At 32.9% G+C, this 26,714-nt stretch overlaps 3 protein-coding genes, 1 long non-coding RNA gene and 1 pseudogene across 4 annotated transcripts; 1 reads left to right on the forward strand and 4 right to left on the reverse strand.

The window, feature by feature from the left end:
- Nucleotides 1–630: 630 nt before the first annotated feature.
- LOC149899236 (uncharacterized) lies at nt 631–2,091 on the reverse strand. The gene is made up of 3 exons (XR_016457998.1): nt 1,552–2,091; nt 1,364–1,425; nt 631–1,289 (listed from the first exon to the last, which is right to left on the reverse strand). It is a non-coding gene; the product is annotated as an uncharacterized LOC149899236 (long non-coding RNA).
- Nucleotides 2,092–5,525: 3,434 nt separating this feature from the next.
- On the forward strand, nt 5,526–16,288 carry LOC149899237 (T-box transcription factor TBX1-like). The gene is made up of 9 exons (XM_090114621.1): nt 5,526–5,532; nt 5,859–6,001; nt 6,647–6,763; nt 7,529–7,770; nt 8,207–8,363; nt 9,664–9,819; nt 10,396–10,463; nt 13,440–13,580; nt 15,838–16,288. Exons 1-9 carry the CDS (start codon nt 5,526–5,528, stop codon nt 15,893–15,895), a joined length of 1,089 nt encoding a protein of 362 aa, XP_089970747.1. The 3' UTR covers nt 15,896–16,288.
- Nucleotides 16,289–17,050: 762 nt separating this feature from the next.
- Nucleotides 17,051–18,238, reverse strand: LOC149899238 (uncharacterized). Its single transcript, XM_090114622.1, has 2 exons — nt 18,200–18,238; nt 17,051–18,113 (listed from the first exon to the last, which is right to left on the reverse strand). Exons 1-2 carry the CDS (start codon nt 18,236–18,238, stop codon nt 17,070–17,072), a joined length of 1,083 nt encoding a protein of 360 aa, XP_089970748.1. The 3' UTR covers nt 17,051–17,069.
- Nucleotides 18,239–18,536: 298 nt separating this feature from the next.
- Nucleotides 18,537–20,113, reverse strand: LOC149899239 (uncharacterized). The gene is made up of 3 exons (XM_090114477.1): nt 20,018–20,113; nt 19,477–19,531; nt 18,537–19,111 (listed from the first exon to the last, which is right to left on the reverse strand). The coding sequence occupies exons 1-3, from the start codon at nt 20,111–20,113 to the stop codon at nt 18,537–18,539; spliced, it is 726 nt and encodes a 241-aa protein (XP_089970603.1).
- A 719-nt stretch (nt 20,114–20,832) lies between these two features.
- On the reverse strand, nt 20,833–26,369 carry LOC149899240 (ionotropic receptor 75a-like; annotated as a pseudogene).
- Nucleotides 26,370–26,714: the final 345 nt, after the last annotated feature.

Consider the following 26,714-nt stretch of genomic DNA (forward strand, 5'->3'; position numbering starts at 1 on the left):
ATATTCTTATACATATATTTAATTGTTGATTTATTGGTTTTATTTTCTTGCTTATAAACAAATAATATTCTTTTTAACAACTACTTAGACATTATTAATAATTATTATTATTTCGTAATGTTTACTTTATTACAAAATAATACAGGTTATAAATAATCTTTAAAATAACAAAAAATATTGTTACTCTGAAAAAATGAAATGGTACTCAATAACGCGGACTACTGAATGGATTTAGATAGAATTTGATGCTGACGTAGATATTACGTCATGCCCAGAAATGAAAGGTAATATTTCTGAAAGAAGTTATAAACCCTAATTCTTCTCAGTCAAAGTCAAGAGTGGAAGATATCACTAATACAGTAAAACTGATGCGAAACTTTGGATGTTAATTTGTATATTTTTTGTTAGTTGTTACTTAATCACGTCAAGACTACATTACCAATTTTGATAAAATATAGCTAATTGCCTGGATTTACACAGGATACTTTTTATCCGAACTGAACACTTCTGTGGGATAAGACAGGATTCACGATATAATCTAATTTCACGCGGGCAAAGCCGCGGTCGGCATGATATTTTTTAAATAAAAAAATTGTTTAAAAAAAAACACAAAATATATTGACGCATGTATTTATTTTTTGCACTCTATTATAATTGTAATTATTCATTACAAATAATCAAAATAAAATAGCCAGAACAAAGTTAGGCCCTGGTAGGGTAGGTAGGCAGGTACAGCAATGTGAGACGAACACTGGCTTATTTATACCAATAATAATGTATTATAAACATTAAATTAAGTTTACTTTCTAACAACAAAAATACATAATATTAGCTAATGTGAAAGCGAATCAACCAATCATCCCACAAAAATGAAATGTGCACACAAATATTCATCCAAATCGGTTCATGTCATTAGGAGGAGTGACTGCAGCGCCATCTTCCGGGCCCAATTGTGTTTCCAGATCACCCAGGAACTCAATTTAATATACTTACACAAAATTTTTCGAAATGAAAACTCACATTACTATGTAAATATGAATATAAACCTGTTTTATTACTAAGCAATTTCCCGCACAGGTGTAGTAAGTATAAATGAAATAAATATCAACATCAAATTCTTTATACAACATACTTATCTACCACCTTCTAAGAAATGTAATTCTTGAAATTATTTCGTATTTTTTTTAAATATAATACTACTCCAATGAGCTCCTGTTCCATATTATGTCCGCCATACTTCCACTAAGTTCACCATGATTTTTTATTTCTTTGCACTTTGTTGCTTTTTGCTAAAAATGGAATCATGCGATAAAACCAGTAGAGCTTTGATAACATACATTTTTGACTGAATAAAGGTACTTACGAAGGAGTGGATTCACATTGTGAACAATCAGTGGGTTTATTTTCCTTCTGGATTCCGGATTTCTGAACAGATTATTTATGCTATAAATGAAAAAATCTTACACATTCGTTATGTACTTAAAACAGGGGTACATATCAAACATCGTCTATAATACAATTATCATCAATTTTAAAATAAAACCAACTTACTTCATTAATTTGTTCCAATTGTAAGCATTCTTTTTCCTCCAACCTTTATGTTTCTTCTTCTTATTTTCTTTATTGTCCCCATTTGTCTCATTTTGTCTTATCGTGTTGTCACCCTTTTTTACGATTGCGCGAGCGACACAAGTTCCCCGTGTGACGGCCGTAGCGGGAATGACTCGTGCAGCGATCGGGGTAGGAAGGTACAGGGCGGCTCTCGCTATATTGGCTGGTCGCGCGCTAATTTCAAGTATTTCTTGTTTATTTCAAAACCATCGCATATTTCAAAATTCTAACACGGTAGACGTATAGGTTGTATATTTTATAGTTAATATCCAAAAAGTCGTAACTTTACGTTTGTTATTTTGAAGATGCCAGAGATTAAAAAAAAATAACAATGATAACTTTGTATTTTTTTTCTATCGAGAAAATATCATGGAATCATGTTTCTAAAACGGTAGACGTATTGTGTTACTTTTGAACTTTCTTGTCAAGAATTTTCATCACGACAACTTTAATAATATAAAAATTACGAAGGTTTGAAAAGGGCCGTAAATGTTAGAAAAATTAATTCATCACCTTAAGATATCATTCTGTAATTGCTAATTGCTAACTACAAATTTATAAAATGTTTTTTTCTCTGTCTAGTATTTTTGTTTGTTGTACTTTTCTCTGCACCTTTTTATAAAAGTCGAAATTAATAAATGTGAACGAATGACATTATAATATTATGAAATAAATAAAAATACATAGGTATAAATGTAACGATTCTATTTAAAATACTACACCACGCACTATGTTGAATAAGCATTCTTAATTAATGACTGTTCTATTATTCACGTATTGTGCTATAATTAAATTATCAATACATTTGGCAAGTGCTGGGTCATAAAGGTAATTGGAGTGGAACGGACGTGACACTTTGTTCTATGTTTACACTAGAGATTAGATTTATAGAGAGAATGAACTTTTCTAACGAAACAAAACGTATAGAAAATACAAAGACGGTCGGTCCTTCTTATAAGCATCCTTTTAGGAATACATATATTATTTTTTAAGCTATTGCATAGCTTCTATCGCGGCCCTTGAGCGCGGGGACCGAATCCAGAAATTCCGTAACGAAAAAACCTCACGCTCCCCACTCCGACGGGCACGGAGGTGTCGTGGCATGTCCCCGAGTGCCACACATCTTTTTTTTAGAGAAAGTAGATCACATAATATACAGTACAAGATGTGTTTATTAAAATATAAAAAGTCAAATTGGATTTTAATTAGCATTGCATTAATTTCATGTTTATTTTTATAGCGATATTTTGCATGTGTAATCAATTTGTTGGCCTTATTATAAAATAAATGAGGTGAATGATACGTGAGGTTTAATAGTTATAGGATTGTATTAACTAATTTAAATAGTGTCTTCTCATCGTGTCTCAAAATGCAATTTTATGAATTCTTATTATTTTTTATTTTTATTTTTGAATTATAAAATTTAACTGACGTAGGTACCCAAAAACAAAGATCTCAATATTAAGTGTATTTTTAAACAAAGCATTGTTAGGCTATAACAAACAACATTTTTATAAGAGCATTAAAGAAAACAGCAACGTAATTAATTTCGATACAATATGCAGAGATGCACGTATTTTCTTTTGTGATATGATTTAAGAGCAAATGCGAGACATTAATACCCGCGTACAAATAATAATAAGAGACAATTATTATACTCATTCAACGGGTGCAAAAAATTATTACTTTCAACTGACAAATGCAACCATATATCTATATGTAATAAAGTATATTTTTTATTGTAAGTACATTATATTTCATACTTACACATAATTTTGAATTTTTTTTTTTGTCACGTATGAGCGCATATTTGACAGAATGTATGGAAATAAATTTTGTTTTTATATATTATTTTCGTCAGTATTTAAAAAAAACAAGATTGTATTGTTTTCTTATAAACATGTTAGTTAATAATGGCATATATATGTCCGCATAGGTGTAGTGCATATTATATTGTTTGAATAAACATTGTGTTGAACAAATACTGAAATTATAACATTTATAATAAACTATACTCTGAATTAAATTACATTTAAAACAGGCATACTTTGAAATACCAATTAACTAGGTATAGGTAATTTTGGGGGCTGTGGGTATCTTTGGAAGATTTCCCCACATTAAAAAAAAAGTATAGGTAATTTGAAATACATTTTTTTGACATAGCTATAGGTAACTACCTTTTGAAAAAGTTTATAGGTAATTGCAAAAATCTGTATTTAATTACTTTTGAATATAATGAATGAAACATGAGGTTCTTTTTAAACTGTTGTTTCAATTTGTTGTATGTAGTATTGTGGTATGACATTTAATTCATAATCGTCATGTAATTATTTTCTAGTCACGCAGGTAATATACCTACCTAAATGCTTAGACCTAAATGTACCTAGTTATCTACTCATGGTTTTCAATAATTTATAATATTGATACTTTATGAAAATGTGAAACTTCTCTCAATAGACAACAGACTATCTTCAATAATCGTAAAGGAATAATAAAAATATTCTCAAAATAAACCGAAGATCATTGTCGTTTCTACGTAAGTATAGTTTTCATCGCCCGTCTTATTTATAATCCTCCTCTTGACAACCGGCGATGAAATAATTGCAGCCATTCTGAATGCGTTTTGAATTTCCCGCCATTACACCAATTAGTTGAGTGAGATGTCCGCCTGAGAGTGGACGTTTACGATTTTTATGGGGTTGTTTGTTATATTTTTCTTGGATTTGTGGCCATTTTTATGTAATTTGATTAGCGCTGCGTTGGTGCCAAGTTTCAGTGATGCAGTGTCGCTTAGCGACGGGAACTCGTATCCTGTTGGGTTTTTGTGAAACTGGAAGATTCATTTGTGTTTGTGATAAAGTATAAATAAACAGTGTAAGATAATCTATTATAATGTGATGAAATACTAAGGTATATGAACTACAGTAAAAAAAGCGCAGAAAGGTAAGAGAACACAAAATTAGGGCTTAAAATTATATGAAAAACTTTGCAGCGGCTATCATATTATTATGACCTTTTCATCAGCGAATCTATCACTTCTTATGTAAAGCTGTAGAGTTTGTTTGGTAACAGCGCTAATCTCAGGAACTACTGCCTCGAATAGAAACATTATTTTTATGTTGAATAACATCAAAACTTAAAAAACCGCGGGGTAAAGCTGATTATTATATGTGTCGCAGAATAACTTTCTGCCATGCGATTTTCAGTGATGACTGTTAGATTTTCAAATATTATAGTCTACGGCTTAAAATTTAAATACCTAATTAGTATTCAGATTTTTGTGAAAAGAGGCGACGCAATCTTATACATATTTGCAATCCTGTTTAATTAGGTGTTATTGGATTGAACTGAAACTGTAGAATTGCGTAAAAGCGACGCCATGTAATTACAATAGCATTTAATTGAAATGCAAAAATGATTATGAGTTCAAGATATTTAACTAAAATGTAATAATGAATCTTAAGATATAATACCTAAAAGGTATTGTTACTTCAGATAGGTTACATTTTGTTGGAATCAACCGAACTTGGATATATTTCTGTATAAACCTACATTATTTTTGTGCTAGTAGGCGGGTTCATATCATAATGATCCAGGATCCATATTATAATATCAAAGATATGGTTGCGTAAGGTGGCTTACGACCACGGCTTTTAAACGGACCACGGCTTGCGAAAATAGTTTCAGCGGAGACTGTTTTATTGTTTAGTAGGTACTTTTAAGACTGTTCTAGTAGTCGGGCTTTAGTTTTTACTTTTTAAAAATTATTTTTATGCTTTCAAATTGGTAGGAATTATTGTATTTTGTTTTGATAATCTACGGCTAGCTATTTTACAATAGATAGATGCAGAAGAAGTTCAATTAGTCGTTCACTTACTACACCTTCATCAACAATGGAATGCATAGAGCAAAAAATGTTGTGTGGTTTTATGAAACCACGGTAAAAGTGAAACTGTTCGAACGGTTCCGAACACTGCTTTGTGTAGCGCATGTCGCGTGACGGTTGGCTGCCGAGTAGGTATACCTACTCGGCAGCCGCGATACACGCGACTTGCGCTACACAGACCAAAAAGTTTGAGACGATGTAATAAAAGTTTCACTTTAATAAATTACTTAAATTAAAAACATTTAACTGTATTGACTAGTCCATTTCACTGTTTATACATATAAAGCATATCTGGTTGACCACCGAACACAAAACTATTTCTACAGTATTTTAAGTTGTAAATTCTTTAATATTTCCCCAGGTGTGGTATCAACTCAGTTCCCTCGAGGCGCGTACCTACAGTCGCTAGCGGAACGCGTCAGCCGGGACCAAGACCAGCTCCCTGTGCTACCCTCGCTACATAACACGCCCAGAGATGTTAACGCACCTGTGATTTATACTGATGTATGTTTGTTTTAAATTAGTTATTAATGATATGGTTATTGGTCAAAGTAGTCTTATTTGTAGTACGTAGTAGCAGTTCAATCTTCTGTATAAATAAATTTTTCGTTTTGAGTGATCTTTTTCTCGAACATTTTGGATCTTTGTTATTATGATGGTGGAATAGAGATCTCAAGGATGGAATTATGTTTGGCAACAAAAAGCCTTGAGCACGTTTAAAAATATACTTACCAAATTATTTGTTTTATAATATCATTAAACATAGTACTGTTTTTTTCATTATTAGTTGAGTTATTGATAACATAAAGTTGAATGTTTATTAAGTAAAACTTAATACAAATTAATGTTGTCTTTTAAAATTATCACATCATTTTCAATTACCTACTTTTTAATCTTTTTATTGAAGTGAAAACTTCTTTAGCGGTGTTGAGCACTTTTTCTGTAATGGGTATAAAATCTTAAACTCGCGTCAGGACACGTGACCTGATCGAAAAAGCGTAAAGACGGATGCCATTCCAAAATATCAAACATGCTCAACGTTAATAATCAAGTTTTCACTTCTGCCGGCACTCCCGGAGTGCAACCCGTCTTTTTTTATATGTCGTGGGTTTTCTCAAAATGTGATAATTTTGCTATTTATCCATACAGAGTGCAGTATGTTCCCGAAGCACGTACTCCCCGCTGCAGGCGCTCAGCGAGAGCACCTGCAGGGACCATGGCGCGCAGGTCGCACCACCACCGCCGCAGCCGCCACCACGAATGCCGGTAACTTTATAATATACTAGCAGCGCCCCGCGGTTTCACCCGCGTTGCTCCGCTCCTGTTGGTCTTAGCGTGATAATATAATATAGCCTATAGCCTTCCTCGATAAATGGGCTATCTAACACCGAAAGAATTGTTCAAATCGGACTAGTAGTTCTTGAGATAAGCGCGTTCAAACAAAGTAGTATAGATTTATTCTGTTGTTAAGTTTTACAAAATTATTTCGATGTTTGAAAGAGTTAACGTAACATACAAAGATAATATGACTATGAAGCTGTGACTGAATAAAAATAATCAAATAAATACGTTGTTAAGTTAAATAAAATTTGGATACTTCGTCGTTCTATTCATTAAGAACAATTCGAAAATATGTATTTGAAGACGTAGGTACGTTGTGTGGATTGTCTTTTATCTTGAACCTTAAAATCGAAATAAATCCCAAAGCTCTTATCCAGAGCTCCATTAAAAGATAATTAATAAAGACCTTACCGATAAAGTCTTTATCCATTGCAATTTAATTTAATTCATTTCACTAAGGGCCGATTTTTCAATGCTTGGATAAAACCACACTTATCCGTCCAATAAAGTATTACACGATAATATTAAAATGTCACGTAAACTGTCAAATACGGGCAATTAGAATACGTTTTTATAATGGTAGTTTTATACATTATTTGACGAATAAGTTTTATCCAAGCATTGAAAAATCGGTCCTTACATAAATAATTGTATATTATGGATAAAATAGAAAATAAATAAATTGCGCAGGTATCAAACCAGAACGTAACACTGCACCCAGCGGTCGCGCGATGTACTGCATCTTTAGAACTTGCCGCGCTATGGAGAAGCTTCCACGAGCTCGGAACAGAGATGATAGTCACCAAGGCCGGGAGGAGAATGTTCCCGGCGTTGCAGGCGAGGTTGTCCGGTCTGCTGCCTAATGCGGAGTATCTGTTGCTTGTGGACTTCGTGCCGTTGGATGATAAGCGGTATCGATATGCGTTTCACAGGTAGGTGGCTTTTTAGGTCTTTTTTTTCTTTCTTTATGAATTAGGTACTTATTCACGAGAATTATAAATTAGAAGTCATGAGACAGTATTTACATATTTTAAATTTTCGCTTGAAACTAAAGACTGGTTTTTTTCAAATATTCAACGAAGCATGTTTATTATTTAGTTTTGAAATTTGAATTTTTCGAACCAATATTTACCTTTGTCTATATGACGCAAAATTAATACTGGTAAGTCAATGTAGGTTCCTAAATATTTAGAGTAGGAATGTGCATAGAGCTATTTATTTATTTAAACAATACAAACAAAACTTATTCTGAAAGGAGATACAGTACAGAAGGCTAATCATTGTAGTTAAGTTATGTATATTGTTGAATTCATTTTTACATTGAACAAAGGCAAAGATTAGCTTAAAATTTCACGCACCTCCGCACAGTTCAAGCTGGGTAGTAGCGGGCAAAGCGGACCCAGTATCCCCGCCGCGCATCCACGTGCACCCCGACTCGCCCGCGCCCGGCGCGCACTGGATGCGACAACTCGTGTCCTTCGATAAGTTGAAGCTGACCAACAACCAGCTGGATGATAATGGACATGTATGTATATTTTTTATAGTTTTCATTTTTTTTCCTACAGATTTTTAAAGTATTTTAAGCAGATTTTTTGCAAGGAGGAGCTGCAGTGGATTACGTTTTGGCTGCTACCCTCAGCATATTATTAAGCATAGCTTCTATCGCGGGCCTTGAACGCGGGGACCGAATCCAGAAATTGCGTAAGGAAAACCTCACGCTCCCCACGGGGACGGGCGCGGAGGTGTGGCTTGAAGGCATAGCATGCAATAGCTTTACCGCGGCAGTCCCCGAGTGCCACACGTCTTTTTTTAGGGTTCCGTAGCCAAAATGGCAAAAACGGAACCCTTATAGTTTCGTCATGTCCGTCTGTCCGTCTGTCCGTCTGTCCGTCTGTCACAGCCGATTTACTCGGAAACTATAAGTACTACAGTGATGAAATTTGATGGGAATATGTGTTGTATGAACCGCTACAAAAATATGACACTAAATAGTAAAAAAAAGAATTGGGGGTGGGGCCCCCCATACATGTAACTGAGGGATGAAATTTTTTTTTTCGATGTACATACCCGTGTGGGGTATCAATGGAAAGGTCTTTTAAAATGATATAAAGTTTTCTAAAAAACATTTTTCTTAAAGTGAACGGTTTTTGAGATATCAGCTCTCAAAGTCGTAAAAAGTATGTCCCCCCCCCTCTATTTTTATAACTACGGGGTATAAAATTCTAAAAAAAATAGAGGTGATGCATGCTAATTAACTCTTTCAACGATTTTTGGTTTGATCAAAGTATCTCTTATAGTTTTTGAGATAGGTTGATTTAACTGTAATTTATTATATTTGCTGCTACGGAACCCTTTGTGCGCGAGCCCGACTCGCACTTGGCCGGTTTTTATTTATAGTGTTGTTTGATGTTTCATCAAGGATGCAATAATGTGTGCAGGTGTCCAGTATAGGATATGCTCTGAAGAATGATGTTAAGGTTAAGGCGACTGGTTTGAATTAAATTACATAAAAATATAATTATTTCATATTATATCTACATTCTTATGTTAATTGTTTAATTTACTTTTTCTATGCTGAATGGAAGCGGATTTTGGGTGAGATACCTTTATTATGATGATTTAGGGCCGTAATTCACTTGAATGTTATCACTTATCAGTTCTATTCAGTTATAATTAAGCGCTTAGTTTTCATACAATGTTGTAATAGTAAGTGATTTTTCGTAGAAAATTGTGAATAACAAATGACGCTTATTACATCTGTGCCATGACTTAATTTTTCGATTATTTTCCAAATTCAAAAATTTTAAACCTAAACAATTCCACAGATAATCCTAAACTCGATGCATCGCTACCAACCCCGTTTACACGTGGTGTACTTGCCCGGGGACGGGCAGAGCTCTGCCCCGGGAACGGTGCCGTATCGTACTTTTATTTTCCCGGAAACTGGGTTTACTGCGGTCACGGCTTATCAGAATCATAGGGTAAGTTTACTTTGAACTAGGTTTTGTTGCCATACCTAACTTTTAATTAACCATTGATAGGTATATAATTATAGTTATTGCTTGTTATGTTAAGTTAAGGTCACTTTCATTTATTCATTGTAGGGACACACATATGCAATTCGCTGACCGAGCTTTTGTATATGTGTGCGTCCACATTGTTTCCCCGACGCTTTCTACATTTTATTAGAATTATTATTTAGTAGTGCTTAACGGCTAGTTTTAACAACACATATATTGTGAAGAGTAATAAAGTGATTAAAGGAAAGGCATTATTATTTGGGCAACCTTGGGGCAGCAGCACTACTCAACATTCATTTATATTTACATTTTTTTATATGGGAGATACTTTGGTGATGATATTAATCGCCCGTGATATTATCGCCTAGTAATTTGCCTGTTTTCATTCGTTATTAATCATCATTACTATAAAAAAAAAAAAATAGTTGTCTATAAATAGTTGCTTTGCATTTAATGGGACTACTTAGATAGTGGTTTGTGAGTCATTACATGGTTGAATACTTATAAAAGCATTTAAAATATATATATTTATTTCAGATAACACAATTAAAGATAGCCAGTAATCCATTTGCAAAAGGCTTCCGAGATTGCGACCCGGACGATTGGTATGTATTCACATTTTTTGTTTGACGTCTGTTAATAGCACAGATTATAATATACATATTAGATTAACTTTTAACTATTTTAAATGAAAATAATAATTCTTTCTTCCTTCTTAATTAGCAAACTTCAAACACGATTAGAATTTTTCTGCAGGGTACAAGTTAAAATGATAGTAATTGTTAACTTGTTAAATCTGAGGAACAATCTGGGAAACGATTCATTTAAACTTGACTATCTACATTCATTACTAAGCAATAGCTTTGAAAATACTCGCGCACTTATACAAACATAACGTAGCTTTATGGTCGAATTAAAATTTAAAGGCAGGAAATAAATAAGGGAAGTCAAATTAACCACAACCATGTCACAACATATCTATGAATCACACACGGTAATGATTAAATTGAGCACAAAGCAATTTTGTGGGGTTTCAAGCGCTTTTCAGCAGCCGGTGACGATTTAGTTTTACGAGCGAGCCATAGAGTAAAGAGTTAGGTGACAGTTATGGCGGACGGGATGTCATCCGTTCCCGCCAAAATAAAAACATGTGCGCGCTATGGAATACGGATAATTAAAATTCGGTTTTTGTTGTTTCGGATTTGTATTATAATAGTTGTTTGTTTTTTGTGTGTTTTAATTAGGTCGTTTAATTAATGAAAGAAATTATATTATTGCAGCTTAATATACGAATCAATTCTATAAATTGTCCATAATAATTATAATACAAAATATCGAGAACAAAATATTTTTTTTAATAGTTTTAACAATACGTGTCGCTCTGAGGATCGCCGCGGTCCTGTGGCCGCCTTACCTTTGTGTAAAAATAATATTTACGTTTACATCTTTTAAAAGTATTAAAAGTGCTTCTTTGTTAGTCCTTTGTAGGTATAAGTTTATATGGGTCAATACAAAAACAGGAGAGAAGTCATCTCGCATCTTACGATCTGCTGTATATAAAAATGTACCTAAAATCAAAGTACATACATTTGATTTTAAACAGAGGTGATTATTTACTCACGGCAAAGGTAAACATTTCTGGTTTTCATCCAATTGCGTTGTGTGGATGGAGCCTGTGGTACATACATGACGCATTTTATAGGGTTTGGCTTGGAAAGTATGTAAAGATTGCGTTTTTTAGGCTATTTTCATCGTTTAAAACGCTTTACGAGCACAGAATAGCTTTTTATGATGCCTAAAGTCTAAACGTGTGTTTAGTTCCTAATAGCATAAACTATTAAAATCATGTTAGCTTTAACTTCAAACAATATAATAATATGAGGAATAGAAGAATATTTCGTACCTTTTCTTTATATTTGTTAAGTTCATGATATAAAAATTTAAATATCATTTCTCGCTTTAATTCTCGTAATAGATGAAATACAACTCTTTTAATCAAAGCAGTAAAATTGTAGAATAACTTGTAACTTTAACGTTTAATTCGTGTGGTACGTGTGGTGATAGTCTCATAGATAGATATTAGTATTTCAAACATAAATATTTATTTTAAACTTAAAATGGCGATATTACCTACATTCAACATTAATCACATATTTTGAATTGTTTGGATAGCTTGGAAAATAATAACATATCTGTTTACTTTGCGATAGAAAGTGATTCATTATGAAACTCGGAGTTCTGATAATAAACAAATTAGTCATTAATTATGTTCAGCAAAAAATTATACGCCATGTGTGCAAGTTACGGTTGGGACAAAAATGGCTCGTGGTAGAGTGACCATGTTTCCGATTTTTTCAAACTGTAGAACATATTTTTGTGATAATCCAAAAAAATCTAAAATATTCTATCTAATTTGATTTTCGTGACGGTTTTGTTTGCTAAGTGATTATATGGTTTTTATTTATCATAGGTATAAATTTTGATTAGATAAAAAGATATACTCAATAAATTAATCTGAACCAACGAAATATATTATTGTTTTCTTTTATTAGAAATTACCAAATATATTTTTTTAAACTAACTATTATTTGTAGCTTAAACGCTTTGTATGAATTAAATAATGTCATATATTTTAATGTTTAATATTCGACCACCCACTAAGTCAAAAACAAAAAGCTCTATAGTACTTCAAAACCAAAACACATGGACACCATAAAGTTTTTCGAATCTTCCTGGTACGATCGATTAATAACACTAGAATAAGTTATGTTTGCCATTTGTCGTTGCTTGTCAAAATATATATTAGCGATGTAACACGACTCCGCCTACGGAGGCGGGATTACGTTTCAGTTCTAATTATCTTAATGATATGAAATTATTATTATAGAAGCTGATATATGTATATGAATATATCTTAGCGTAATTTGCTTTCTGGTAGAGCAAAGCTTGTATAAAATCTTTTTAAGATACATTTAAGAATATGTTAACATCAGTTATGTTAGTATTTAGAATATGATAGTATTCAATTCGTATTCAAAATATGAGAAGTCAAAATTGGAGAGTCTGTTTGCAATGTAAAAATAACAATTTTATTAATTTCAATACTTACATGGATTTATAAAATTATAAGGAAATTTGTTGTTGTTTTAACGTGGTTTTCACTTACATAATATGAATGTTTGGCTTCTTTTACTCAGAATAAAATTCTGGTGGTCTATAAAAAAGGGTCATCAGAGGCGAACATAATATTTTAAATCCCTGTCCCTATAAGTAATAAATTAAAAAAAAGTTATAAGTAGTCAAAAACTTTTAAGTATTTTAAATGTCGTTTAAATCTCTACCTACAATCTACATATTTCTTTAATCCAAACTGATCATAAATTCAAACTCAAACTCAAACATATTTTAGGTATCTATTCAATTAGGTTTCTTCTGTTTGATTAGAAAGTTAAACTCAAAATCAAACATTTATTTATTCAATTAGACTTCTTAAAAAGCACTTTTGAATCGTCATAACATTTTTTAACATTTACCACTGGTTCGGAAAGCAGTATCTATAGAGATTTCCATTTCCCTCGCAGTCCGCCAGAACAGACTCCCCAACGCAGCGTCCCGCGGCGCCGCGAGCCGCAGCCCGCGGAGGCCTACCCGCTGACGCAGCCCTACGCTGCCGACCCGAGCTCTAGCGGCCCATTGTATCCAGCACATGCACATCCAGTACGGTAAGTGAAACTTTTATTTATTTACTAGCGGTCCGCCCCGGCTTCGCCCGTGGTACATATGAAAAATAGATGTTGGCCGATTCTCAGACTTACCCGATATGCACAGAAAATTTCATGAGAATCGGTCCACCCGTTTCGGAGGAGTATGCAGACTAACATTGTGACACGAGAATTTTATACCTAAGTATACAGGGTGTCCCAAAAAGTAGTGATGAACGAAAGCTGGAAGGTAGAGGACCAAGAGGGCTATCCGAATCACCCCCATGTGTGTTATGCGATTTTTCGTATTTTCGGAGTTATTACATTTTTTTCAATTTTTCATCTATCGCCGAGTACGATGAGATTTTTATTTATGGTGACGTGAATTATTGCGCTAGATGCTTGATTTTTTTTGTGTGCTAAGCTGAAAGATAGGCTAATTCAGTATGGTAACATTTACTATCGTTAGATCTTCGAATGGAATAAAAAAAAAAGAATTAAATGCCAAGAAAGATAAAATTACCCAGTATGTTCATAACTTCAAGGGCCCATAAAAAAATAAAATCACATAAAAAAGGTTTTCCATTTGGCTTTTAAAAACTTGCTCTATCGATCAGGTAGCTACCCTAAAAATTTCATTTTATTATTCTGAAGGCTTCAATCGAAAAATTGAAATCTAAATGTGGTAAGTGGAAAATTTTTATTAACATGATGATCATTAAAACCAATAAATAGGTGTTAAATTACCAGAATTTTTTTAAAATAGCCCCGCTGTTGCTCAATGCAAGTGCGACATCACCGTAAAAAGTTGTCTTTTTAATGTCTGAATGCTCTTTTATCATTTTTAATGGTTTCATCTGCAACTATGAATTTCGGGTTATTTCGTCCAAATTGTGGCATTCTCTCAAGTGGCCAAGGTCTTTTTAGTATCCCCATTAAAACAAATCAATGGGGTTTAGGTCGAGGGACCGTGGAGGCCAGGCTTTAAAGCAGGCATCACCGGCGCATGCGCAGGCTGCAACGACCAATCCATCTTTCAGAGTATTTTTGCCCTTTAGCCTGGCCTCCACGATCTCCGGACATAAACCCTACTGAATTTTTTCCGTGGGAATACTACAAAGACGAGAGACTGCCACAATTTGGACGAAATAACCCGGAAATTCATAGTTGCAGAAGAAACCATTTAAAATGATAAAAGAGCATTCAGACATTAAAAAAACAACTTTTTACGGTGATGTCGCACTTGCATTGAGCAACAGCGGGGCTATTTTAAAAAAATTCTGGTAATTTAACACCTATTTATTGGTTTTAATGATCATCATGTTAATAAAAATTTTCCACTTACCACATTTAGATTTCAATTTTTCGATTGAAGCCTTCAGAATAATAAAATGAAATTTTTAGGGTAGCTACCTGATCGATAGAGCAAGTTTTTAAAAGCCAAATGGAAAACCTTTTTTATGTGATTTTATTTTTTTATGGGCCCTTGAAGTTATGAACATACTGGGTAATTTTATCTTTCTTGGCATTTAATTCTTTTTTTTATTCTATTCGAAGATTTAACGATAGTAAATGTTACCATACTGAATTGGCCTATCTTTCAGCTTAGCACACAAAAAAAAATCAAGCATCTAGCGCAATAATTCACGTCACCATAAATAAAAATCTCATCGTACTCGGCGATAGATGAAAAATTGAAAAAAATGTAATAACTCCGAAAATACGAAAAATCGCATAACACACATGGGGGTGATTCGGATAGCACTCTAAGTCCTCTACCTCCCAGCTTCAGTATATCACTACTTTTTGGGACACCCTGTATAAGATTTTACATTCACATTCCATATACAATTTACACAAATAGTTTCACCCGCATTGCTCTGCTCCTGTTGGTCTTAGCATAATGATATATTATAGCCTATAGCCTTCCTCGATAAATGGGCTATCTAAAACCGAAAGAATTTTTCAAATCGGACCAGAGACCGAGAAATTTTTTTACTAGTCCTCAACTCCTCACCAGGAATCGAACCAAATGCCTATTAGTTTAACGTTCATGCATTAGCTACTGTACCAGAAGCATGGAGGCGGTGCTTTTACAACTACATAAAAATAACAATACTTCGTAATTTCAAACTGTTTTCTCGTGTCGTGTGCTAACAGTTTATATTACAAATATTATAGAAATTATCATGAAGAACAAAGTACATGCAAATTGCAAATCATTCAATTAATTACATTAATTCATGATATTTATTAATATTATTCTCTTTTTTTTCAGATATCAACCGCATGCAGGCCACAATAGCGCCTATTCAGCATATTACGCACACAGATAAACTAAAAAAACACACTATGCCAAAAGTATGTGATATAGATTAAAGACGATGAACATTGATAGAAAAGTATTTATTTTATGTTCAATTTATACGAGTTTTAATCGAAATTTTCAAATAGTCTATGGTATTATGAATGAGGTTTCGTTATTTTAATTGAAAAATTGAATATTCCAAATTAACGAATAAATAATACAATGAATGAGGGATAAAAAGTCGGGTGACGCGATAGTGTATTAAAAAAAAACGTGTTTTTAAACATTTTTTATTATTTATTTTTGTCTTACATTACCAATCGGATTATAGATTTGTCCTTTATTTGATGGTAAATATGTAGGTAATATTAAGTTCTTTTATATAGTTTTGTAATAGAGCTTATTTCGTGACTTTTCATATCTATTAAATAATAGAAATAAGTTTTGATTAAATTTAAATATCTCTTACTTTAAATACTTATAAATTTAAAACTATTTCACAAAGGAACCAAGAACACTGAAGTGCCTTAACAGTGCCATTTTTATTAGAGTAGGAATTTAATTTAAGATATTTCTATATTATTGCGTATAAATAAACGTTTTTTATTTTTTTTCATTTCATACAAAATAATGTATATTATTGATATATTTCATTAAATCATTATTAAATACGCCGTTTATTGTAAGAAAACGAAACCAAAGTAATGTGCTAAAGTAATCTAGTTTATTTAAGTACTTATACAATATTTATTGAAATACATGTAAATTATTAAACATAAAATAAATGGTTTTATTTATTCCTTAATCATACTTTTAAGTATTTTTAACAACCCTGTCTGCTCATGTGAAAAACAGAATTAATCGCGTTTTATTAACGCAATAGATCCAATAATAATTGATTTGCAGAAAAAAAATTGGGTAAAAATTGATACTGCCTCGCCAATCACCAATGTGAGTAAAAAAACAAAATCTGCAAAGTTTCTTTGAATATAATTTATTCATACAAAATTTTAGTATTAATTAAACTAATAATAAATGCAATATTTTACAACGTATACTTCATCAATTAACGTACTTGCAACATCACAAATGATTTTAATTTATTTTAACAAAAGGGTATTGGTTTATACAATTGAACAATTTAAATATAAGACAACGTTAATAAGCATTTATAAACTAGACTAGTGACTGTTAAAATTGTATTAAATTAAATAGAAATAGTACTGCATTTGTTGAGGCAAAGCTTCTATGTGTGGTTTTCTAAAATGCGATTTCTCGGACACCGTGTAAGAAGTCACATGGTTCACAGTGGACGAATCATCATCGTCGTTAACGAAAATCTTGGACGATATTGTCTCTTCAATTTCCTCTCCTACTAGCTCTGGTAAGGGTTCAACTGGATCAAACACAGATGGCGTGGTACATACAGGTTCAACAGTACAATATGAATAATAGTCTTGAGACGGTCTGTAGGACACTGTATCGTAGAATGTAGGACGTGGTGTCACTGGACTGCAGTAGTGATACGACTGAGGTTCAGAGAAATCGTAATAAACGAAAGTACTTTCTGTTGGCTGTTTAATAGTATCTTCATGTTGGTAGGTCATATTGTGAACTGGTATTTCTGGCTTACAATCTGATTGTGTCTTTGTTGCATTGGTGACTTCACAAACGTCTTTCAATATTGATGTGAGTTCACTCGCTTGTTCATTGCCGGCTACAGCTAAATCAGTTAGAATTTCTGGATCAGCTTTGAATGGAATACCGTACTTATCAGCGATTTCTTGGGCACTCATCATTTTTTCAATAGCAATGTTTTGGTAATCATTGTTCGACTTAATGTGCTTCAATAGTCTCATAACCAGTTTTGTGCTATCAGTTGGAGTTTCTACCGAGCGCTTTTTTCTCGCACATCCGTCAGATTCCTTTTCTGTGCCTGAAATGGCATAAGAAAGAAGATTCACCATTTCACTTTGGATCGCCATTTTTATCTGAGTGGCCATATCTTTGATATCTTCTAGTTGTTCTTCTGGCGGTTTATCAGAGAGTACAGCTTGTGCCATCATAGAAGCTGATGCAGTGGGATAGATAGATCCCGTAGTACCTATGACATCGATCCAATCCAGAGGGGCTGCATGATAATCTTTGACAACGATATCATCTTCGATCTTATTTGTGAGAGAATTTAAAATTACGGTCTCATTGCAGGATATATCAACATCCTTTTCTGCGCCAACAAGCAATGTCTATAAACAAATAAAGTGTAAAAATAATGCGATTTATGAGGAAAATATTATAACAGTAGGAAGTTTTAATAATAAAGTAATCATACCTGAATTATCAACGCTATAACAAAGTAGAATGGTGTCATCTTGGTATCGTTATGTTGATTGTGTGAACCACGCCGTAATTTATATATTAAAATTATCTTTTTATTAAGAAACGATTATGCAAATGCAAAAGTAATATTACATAACCTTATCGTTTAACTGATGAAATTCTATTCTTCGTTATAATCTGATATTGCTTTACAATTAAATAATCATTATTCGTATTAATTGCACTTTATTTTGTTAATCAATAAATATTATAATAGAACCTAATTAACATATAGAATTAACGGGAAGAATAAATTATTGAATAGTGTACCAAATTACCATACTACCGTTCTATGGATGTACATATTGTGGTTGTGGAGGCATTTCATTGGGTCGTTGATAGTTCAAATATGGTGATGGGCTTGGGTACGGCATAGCGTACTGCTGTTGAGGGTATGGAGATCTGTAACTTGATGCGTATTCTGGCGGATATGGGTAACTGTTCTCGCAAGGTGTTTGTGGGTAAGGATACGGTGCAGGAGGGTATACAGAAGGTGCAGGGGGATACACAGGAGGGGCCGGAGAGTACACAGGAGGTGCGGGGGGATACACAGGAGGTACGGGAGGGTACACAGGAGGTGGAGGCTGATAGTATTGTTGGTAATACTGATCGTAATTCCAAGCTGGTTGAGGCGCTGCGGCTTGCTGATACGCGTATTCTACTGATCGAGCATCTCCGTAATAACTTGGTGAAGGTTGTGGTGCGGCAGGTTGTGGGGCGATGAAGATCACCGGTGGGACTGGGGCTGGAGACGATAATTGTTGGTAGCAAGGTGGTTCTAATGCGTTGGTGGTTGTAGGCGGTGTTTCTGGTTTTGGCGTAGTGGCTGGTGGATTTTCACTTTCTTGTTTTTTCGTTAGTAATGCTGGAATGTAAAGTTTGTAGTAAGTGTACGATAGCTTTAAATTTAGGTTTTTATTTGCAGATAGAACTATAATTAAAGATTCTTGTGCCATAAATATATATCACTATTTAGTTTCGGAATTGCATAAATTGTAATACAGTGGCTGTATTGACTTTTAAACTGATTTGACTATTCATTTGAAAAATTTGTATCTACTTGTGAAACATGAGCTATAAACTACTTTATTATCCTTGATTTCCCTTTCATGGTAATTTAATATTTTGTTGTTAAAATCATTTCACCATCATTCAAAAAGTAATTACACATACATTGTTAATGTAAACAATATGATGTTGGCTTGCAAATTATATAATGGTGTAACTTACGTGACGAGTACAGAGTGTTGAGCATGTGATTCATTCGTTCGTGTAGAGATGCCAACTAAAAGAGAAAATTGTATTGAAATTTTAATTAAAATTTGTGTTAAATGTCTCAGATAATTTGATCGACGCATATTATTTGATATATTTATAGAAAATAAATGGATCGGAAATTTCATTGGCTATAGGCTATTAAAATGGAATCAAGTTTGAACATCCATGTAATCTGATCAGCCTAGATATTTAAATACCATAGGTGTCTAAATAATACACACGTTTAATATTTATGAAAATAAATAAACATTTACTAGTGCCCCATTTTCAATTTTATTGATGAAATAAACGTTCGTTATCTAGAGAACTAAGTGCTATAGTCGTATACTAAGTTAGATATTTTCTAGTAAAGTTATGTAGGTACATATCAAATGAATAAGTCAACAGCAAAATAAATCGAACAATTTAAATCAAATTCTGTAAATCTCTGATTAGTTTGTAGAGATGTATGATTACTTGACTTAAATCATGGACTGAAATTCAATCTACTTACATGCGATTGTTGCACTTCATGACAACCGATGGTAGCATAACTCAAATCTACTAAAAGACTACTGAGAAGCAAAAATTGCAACATTTCGGTCACCATCTTATTTCAAACTCCCATTTATAGATCTAGTTTTAATCAATACTACTCTATGTAAACTCTTGATGGCTGTTTTATTTAAGTTTATATTGATCTGATAATTTTATTACGTGTCAGGAGGCTGCATAGGACTTGATAAGAAGAAAGATAAGCTTCCGCTTGATAAAGCGTGTTTTCTGTTCGTGAGATGAACAATGGCGAGGAAATTGTGTTGATAAGAAAGATCTGCGATAAAGGGCGCGAATTATCTTGTGGATATGTAGTTTGATGAATGAATGTATAGATGAGAATAAAAATAATAAGATATGTTTGTTGTATTGTGTTTCTTTAGGTATGAAATTTTGTGTGATGTTGTTTCCCAAGCTTTTTATTTTTGTAAATAAGTTGGGAGAAATGTTTTTATAGTAGTGTAGTAAATTATAGGTAGGTATTGCATTACTATTTTTGTATTGAGTGTCTATATATTGTAGAGAATATAGTTAGAATAAAATAAAATGTGTCTTAAAAGTATTAGGTACAATAATTATGATTCAGTTAACTTAAACTAAAGGAAATCAATTGTTATTAATAATTATTTAAAAAGAACAGATTGTAAAAAAAGAAAACAAATTTCAGTGATCATAAAATTTTAATAATTATTCCAAAAATTGTGAATTTTTAAAACAGTAGATATCTATTTTCTACACTACAAGAGCAATACACACATTTTAAGTAGGTATATGCTATTTATATTCTACTACTTGAGAACTTAATTCTATTGCATAGAATCCTCGACTTCAACTTCAAAATCAACTTTCTTATTCAACTTAGCGAACACCACTTCCAATCCCAAAATTACAACAGCCAGTATAACAACAGAAAACGTGAGCACCAAAAGCGGTGCTATGTCATGTATATTGACTCGTTCAGCGAGCAACGCCGCGCGGCAAGGCGGTGGGCGGATTCGAATGCGTGATACTATACGCTTTGCTAACCCAGTTTCGTGAAGCCAGGCTCCTGTGGACTTGAATATGTCTGTCCATTGCCCACGCTTTGTGGTGGTCAGCCAGGATAGAATCTGGTAGAGAAATTGACTATTAAAGGTATATTAGTTACAAATAAAATAATTAATTTTACATGATTTGATTACTTGAAACGATTAATAATAAAATTTAATATGGACATTAACAAATGTAATATGGTTATAAACATGTGTGTCCAAAAAGATCTGGACATCCTTCAAGTAGAAGACCTCAACACCAGGGCGCTAAGGCGTGAAACATGGAAACTTTTGGTGTCGGAGGCCAAGATCCTCTTTGGGTCGTTGCGCCGTTGATGTAAGTAAGTACAAATATGTGTAAATTTATAATGTAGGTACCTACTAGCTACTAGTTTATTTCAGGATTATTAATTAATTGCCATCAATAAAGAAAATGATTATCATATTGTTTTTTCTAATAAAAATGGTAAATAACAACATGGAACTCTATAATAATTCTAGATATTTTTTATTCGAAGCTCTACCTATAATAAATTAGTCTTACTTCAGGCACAGTATCCACATATTGTAGTTTGCATAGCTGATCATCAGTAAATGTTCTCAAATGTGGGTAAAGCTGGTTGTACTCCGTATGATACGCAGTTTGCCCCGTCTGAATCAACTTTACACCTTCTTTCATGTCCTTGTAGAAGTCGTTGGTCATTTTCTTGCGTTTTAGATACTCAAGATCGGACCAATTTGTTGGTACCTATGGTGAAAAAATACATTAATTTAAAACGCATTGTAATTTATTCACAAATTGCAAAATGGGTTAAGTATAAATACTTAATTTAAATAACAAATTTAAACAGTAGTTTAAACACATTACAAAAACAGTTAAGTAAATAAATCTATTGTTCAAGTAATTAAAGGCAAAACATTTTTTTTATATTATTGTACTTTTTATTGAAGTTGTTATTTTATTTATTGTAAAAAAAGTATGAATATTTATTTATTACTAGTGTATATTATTAGGTACTTTGTTTCTCTTTTTTTCTCAAGTGGCAGCTCTCGATCCCAGTGACGATGGATTCTACCAATGTTATTAAGTCACTAGCTGACCCAGCTGACGCTGCAGCTATCTTGTCCTCGGGCGAAAAAAATTATCGAAATCGGTCCAGCCGTTCATTTTTATAACTACATAGAGATTTAATTGTTTGTAAAACTTACATCAAACATCAAGTACCGCATATAATCATAGTCCTCTGATGCTATACTGTATCGGGAATCGCCTAGTGACCGTAGAGAGTCCGGTCCGCTCCTCCCGGTACTCATGAGAGCGGAGACTATCGCCGATGTGTAGTAGGCGTGTATCAGCATTGCAGATATGGATAGTACGAGGAATGACCAGCGACCTGATATACCGCGGGGAACCGCGCTTGCATCTGTTTATGAATAAATAGCTCTAGATAATATTTTTTGGCAAATTATTTATAACCCACGTAGTGGTTACAACTTTAATATATAGGCAACTTTAAGGACATAAAATTGAATAACTATGAAATGAAAATGAAATGAAATGAAATGAAATAAATTTATTTGTCCATTAAATGATTTACAATTAATGTACGACATTAATATGTCATTGTGATTGTAGTACCTGAATCCACGTTTATTACAAAAAGTATTAAAACTTTAATTAGTTATCTACGTATTCCATTTACACATGTTTGATGATTTTTGCATGTAAAACTATTAAAGTAAATTAACGTTAATAGTTTCATTTTGATTCATTTCTGAATCATACAGTGTGTACTCTTTGTTTGCTTCAAATGCAACGTTATTCAAGTTGCTATGTACATACATATCTAACCTATTCAACAAATTATTTAAAAGCATCCATTCACCTTGCTGTAAAAACGTAGCGAAGACCGCGATATAAGCGCCCTCCTTCTCCATAGAACTTTTAGCTGTAACTCTTTGCGCGACCAACAAAATGGCGAACAGAGCTAGGCAGCAGTACCACACCATGACAGTGAATGGAGCCATGAACATGTTGTTGCTGCTTTCTCGCTCAGCTAGATATGTGAAACCCACACTGAAGAAAAAAATATAAATTATCCTATACGAATTCTGTTTTTCCTTTTGTGGTTTGGCACCCTAATAAAAAAACCCTTGGTACCTTTCAGAGAGCTTTTAAATGATTTTATTATTTTGTTAGAATTCATGATTTTAAGTATTAAATATAACTAGCAAAGGTAGTAGGTACATATTATATATTAATAATTTTTACGACAAAGCGAATTCTGAATGATTTTCTTTGTAGTTTAACTTCAGGAATGAATTTTGAATCGATTCTGAAGACAATACTTACTGAAACGGCCACACATTCATAGCATAATCGAGTTTTTTTATTCTACTGTGCATAATACGGAGTGCTCCCCCAGCCAAATCAGCTGAACCGTAGTGAAGTTGTAGCAACATGCTACTGTTACTGACTTCAGTGCTCCATAGCTGAGTTGGTATTAACAGCTCTCTATAATTCATAATTATCTTATGTTAATAATTCATAGTTAAATTGGACACCATTGGCATATTTTCTCCTGTATATAAAGACAATGAAGCTATAGCTTGTAATTATACTATTTGTTCTTAAGGTCGTATTTTAAATTTTTTGAAATAACCATTAACTAATGAGTGTGTTTTGTATCTTACTAAAAAGTTGTGGTTTTTTGTTAGATATATCTGTTCAAAATATCTATTATGCTCTAAGTGAAACTAAGGCCCTCTTAATTTTATTATTAATCTGATTTATATTGATATTCTTTATTGACGATTGAAATATAAAGAGTACTTAGAATTTGTTGTCAGCACAGTTCAGTTTAGTTTCGTTACTTTCAAAGTTTATGACAAGATTTTGATGTTATGAACAAAATGTATCATAATCCTATTTTGCTTCTAGAATTCAATACTAACGTGGCATTAAGTCTCTCTATAATAATAGAAGAAGTAATGTATGTAGATCGGATGCCTGAGTCACGTTCTGGCATCGACATATCCTGCAAGTAGTCCTTAAATGAACCGTCATACGTGTCGTTGCTGTAGAGACCTAGCTGTTAGAAAATAAATAAAGAAGCTTGTACATATAAATAAATGAATCTTTAATTTTAATACGAAGGTGAACCTGTAACAAAAAGTTTATTGCAAATCTCTATGTAGGCGATACAGAAGACTACTTTGGGCATACCTATATAAATTATCAGAGTGACTGCAGTCTAGACCCCTTGTACATTGATTTGGTACCTATGTTGTTTAAGGGCCGATTTTTCAATGTTTGGATAAGACTTATACGTCGAATAATGTAGAAAACTACCATTTTAAAAACGTATTCTAATTGCCCGTATTTGACAGTTTACGTGACATTTTAATATTATCGTGTAATACTTTATTGGACTGATAAGTTTTATCCAAGCATTGAAAAATCGGCCATAAACAAATAACTTTGTTGCCATTTTTATAGTTCATATTATTCTGTAATTTTGAGTATAATCTAATATCTAATATTCTAATATATATTATAAAGGCGAAAGTTTGTAAGGATGTATGGATGTATGGATGTATGGATGTTTGTTACTCTTTCACGTAAAAACTACTGAACCGATTACAATGAAATTTAGCACACATATAGAGGGTAACTTGGATTAACACATAGGATAGGTTTTATCCCGGAAATCCCACGGGAACGGGAACTATGCGGGTTTTCCTTTGAAAACGCGGGCGAAGCCGCGGGCGGAAATCTAGTCTAATATATATTATAAAGGCGAAAGTTTGTAAGGATGTATGGATGTTTGTTACTCTTTCACGTAAAAACTACTGAACCGATTACAATGAAATTTAGCACACATATAGAGGGTAACTTGGATTAACACATAGGATAGTTTTTATCCCGGAAATCCCACGGGAACGGGAACTATGCGGGTTTTCCTTTGCAAACGCGGGCGAAGCCGCGGGCGGAAATCTAGTAATTGATAAAAACATTACCGGAGTGGCAATTTTCAAAGTATAAAGTTGTAAATTCATTCTTCTGAGAATCCTCTCTCTCTCATATACAATTTGAAGTCCAGAATTATGGTAATATGCCCAAGGATGAGTTGTAGCGCCATTTAGTGGATGTATAAATACATCTTCTAATGTCACTGTTCCTAATTCTGTTGATAGTTCTCTTGAATCTGATGATTCTAGAATAAATTATTATTATGTTAACTTTTTCATCCAGAGCGGTTCAGTGGCTGATGTGTGAAGAAAACAGACATACTTTCCCATTTATAGTATTAGTTGGGATATTTGTAAACGATTTAAATGTTGAAAAACGAGAAAATAAAATTTTACCATTTCGAATAAGGGTGTTCTTGAAAGGTTTCGTCAATATTATGTCAGCATCTTACCGCACTGTATGTAGTTTTTCGGGTAGAGTATCCGAAATAATAACCCACTTGTACCAAATCGAAAAATATTCCAAGGGTACCTAAAATGTATAATAAGTAGTTTTTATCAAATAAATTATAAAATTAATTATAAAAGCTGATGTAGAGTAATGAAAAAAGTATGTGTGCGTGTACTAGTGTACACACGTAAGAAGTGAAACTTCTTTATGACCTTATTTTTCAAAAAATAATTTACTAGTAATAGGTATGAAAATTTACTGAAATACGTCGAATCAGGCGTGATAGGGATAAGAAAAGATGGCGCGTAACGGAAAAATGTCACGCGTAACGAAAAAATGTTACACTAATTTTTTTTCCAACCCCGCTAAAGAAGTTTCATCACTTCAAAAATACAATAATATCAAGTTGAAGCTTCTAAATTTAAATATTATCTGAATTATCGATACTTACCATATTTAACTCATTATATTTTACGGGTATAAATAGAACACCTTGTAATCGGTGTTTATGCGTATATTTAAAAATTGTGGGATCGCAAGAAATTGTAGTTTGTATGTCGAAGTTGTTAAAAGTGCGCACCAGTTTTGCAGCATCTAACGAGAATAAGGATTTTTGTAGAATATTCCAGTGTTTTTTCTTAATTTTTTTATAAATTTTATCATATTAAAATATAATATTTTTCGAGAAGACTGTGATTAAACAATGAACAATAGATAAAGATACACAAGTATAAAATTAAACGTTAATAATTATTAACGTTTAGATAAAACTTACCAAATTTAGTACAACACGTAAATATAATTATGCTTCCAACAACTTTATACTTAAATGCCATAGCTATAGCCTCAAATAACATGACTACAAGAAACAGAAGTTGCTTTAATAAATCGTATTTAAATGAACATCGAAGGATGGAATGCATTTATAGGTTAAACATGGGTTTAATTATTTAACTCTAATCATTGAGATAATATTACTACGTATGGAGGAGACACCACGAACAAAATCTGTGCGCCATTTTTTTGCTCTAACTAAGTTTTAAAAATTATTATTTAGTTAGGTACTTAACAATGAAAGTTATTCCTTTGCACTTTTCCGTATTATTTGTATTATTTGTGCAATATCGTAACACACACGAAGGCATGTTTGATGCGTTTCACTTTAAAACCATTAAAAAATACGGTGTGTGTATAGTGGAACA

Source organism: Colias eurytheme, chromosome 21 (assembly GCF_061535395.1).
Source record: "Colias eurytheme isolate Ceu_HAF_F1 chromosome 21, ilColEury1 Martin Lab GWU primary, whole genome shotgun sequence".
Lineage (NCBI taxonomy): Eukaryota > Metazoa > Arthropoda > Insecta > Lepidoptera > Pieridae > Colias > Colias eurytheme.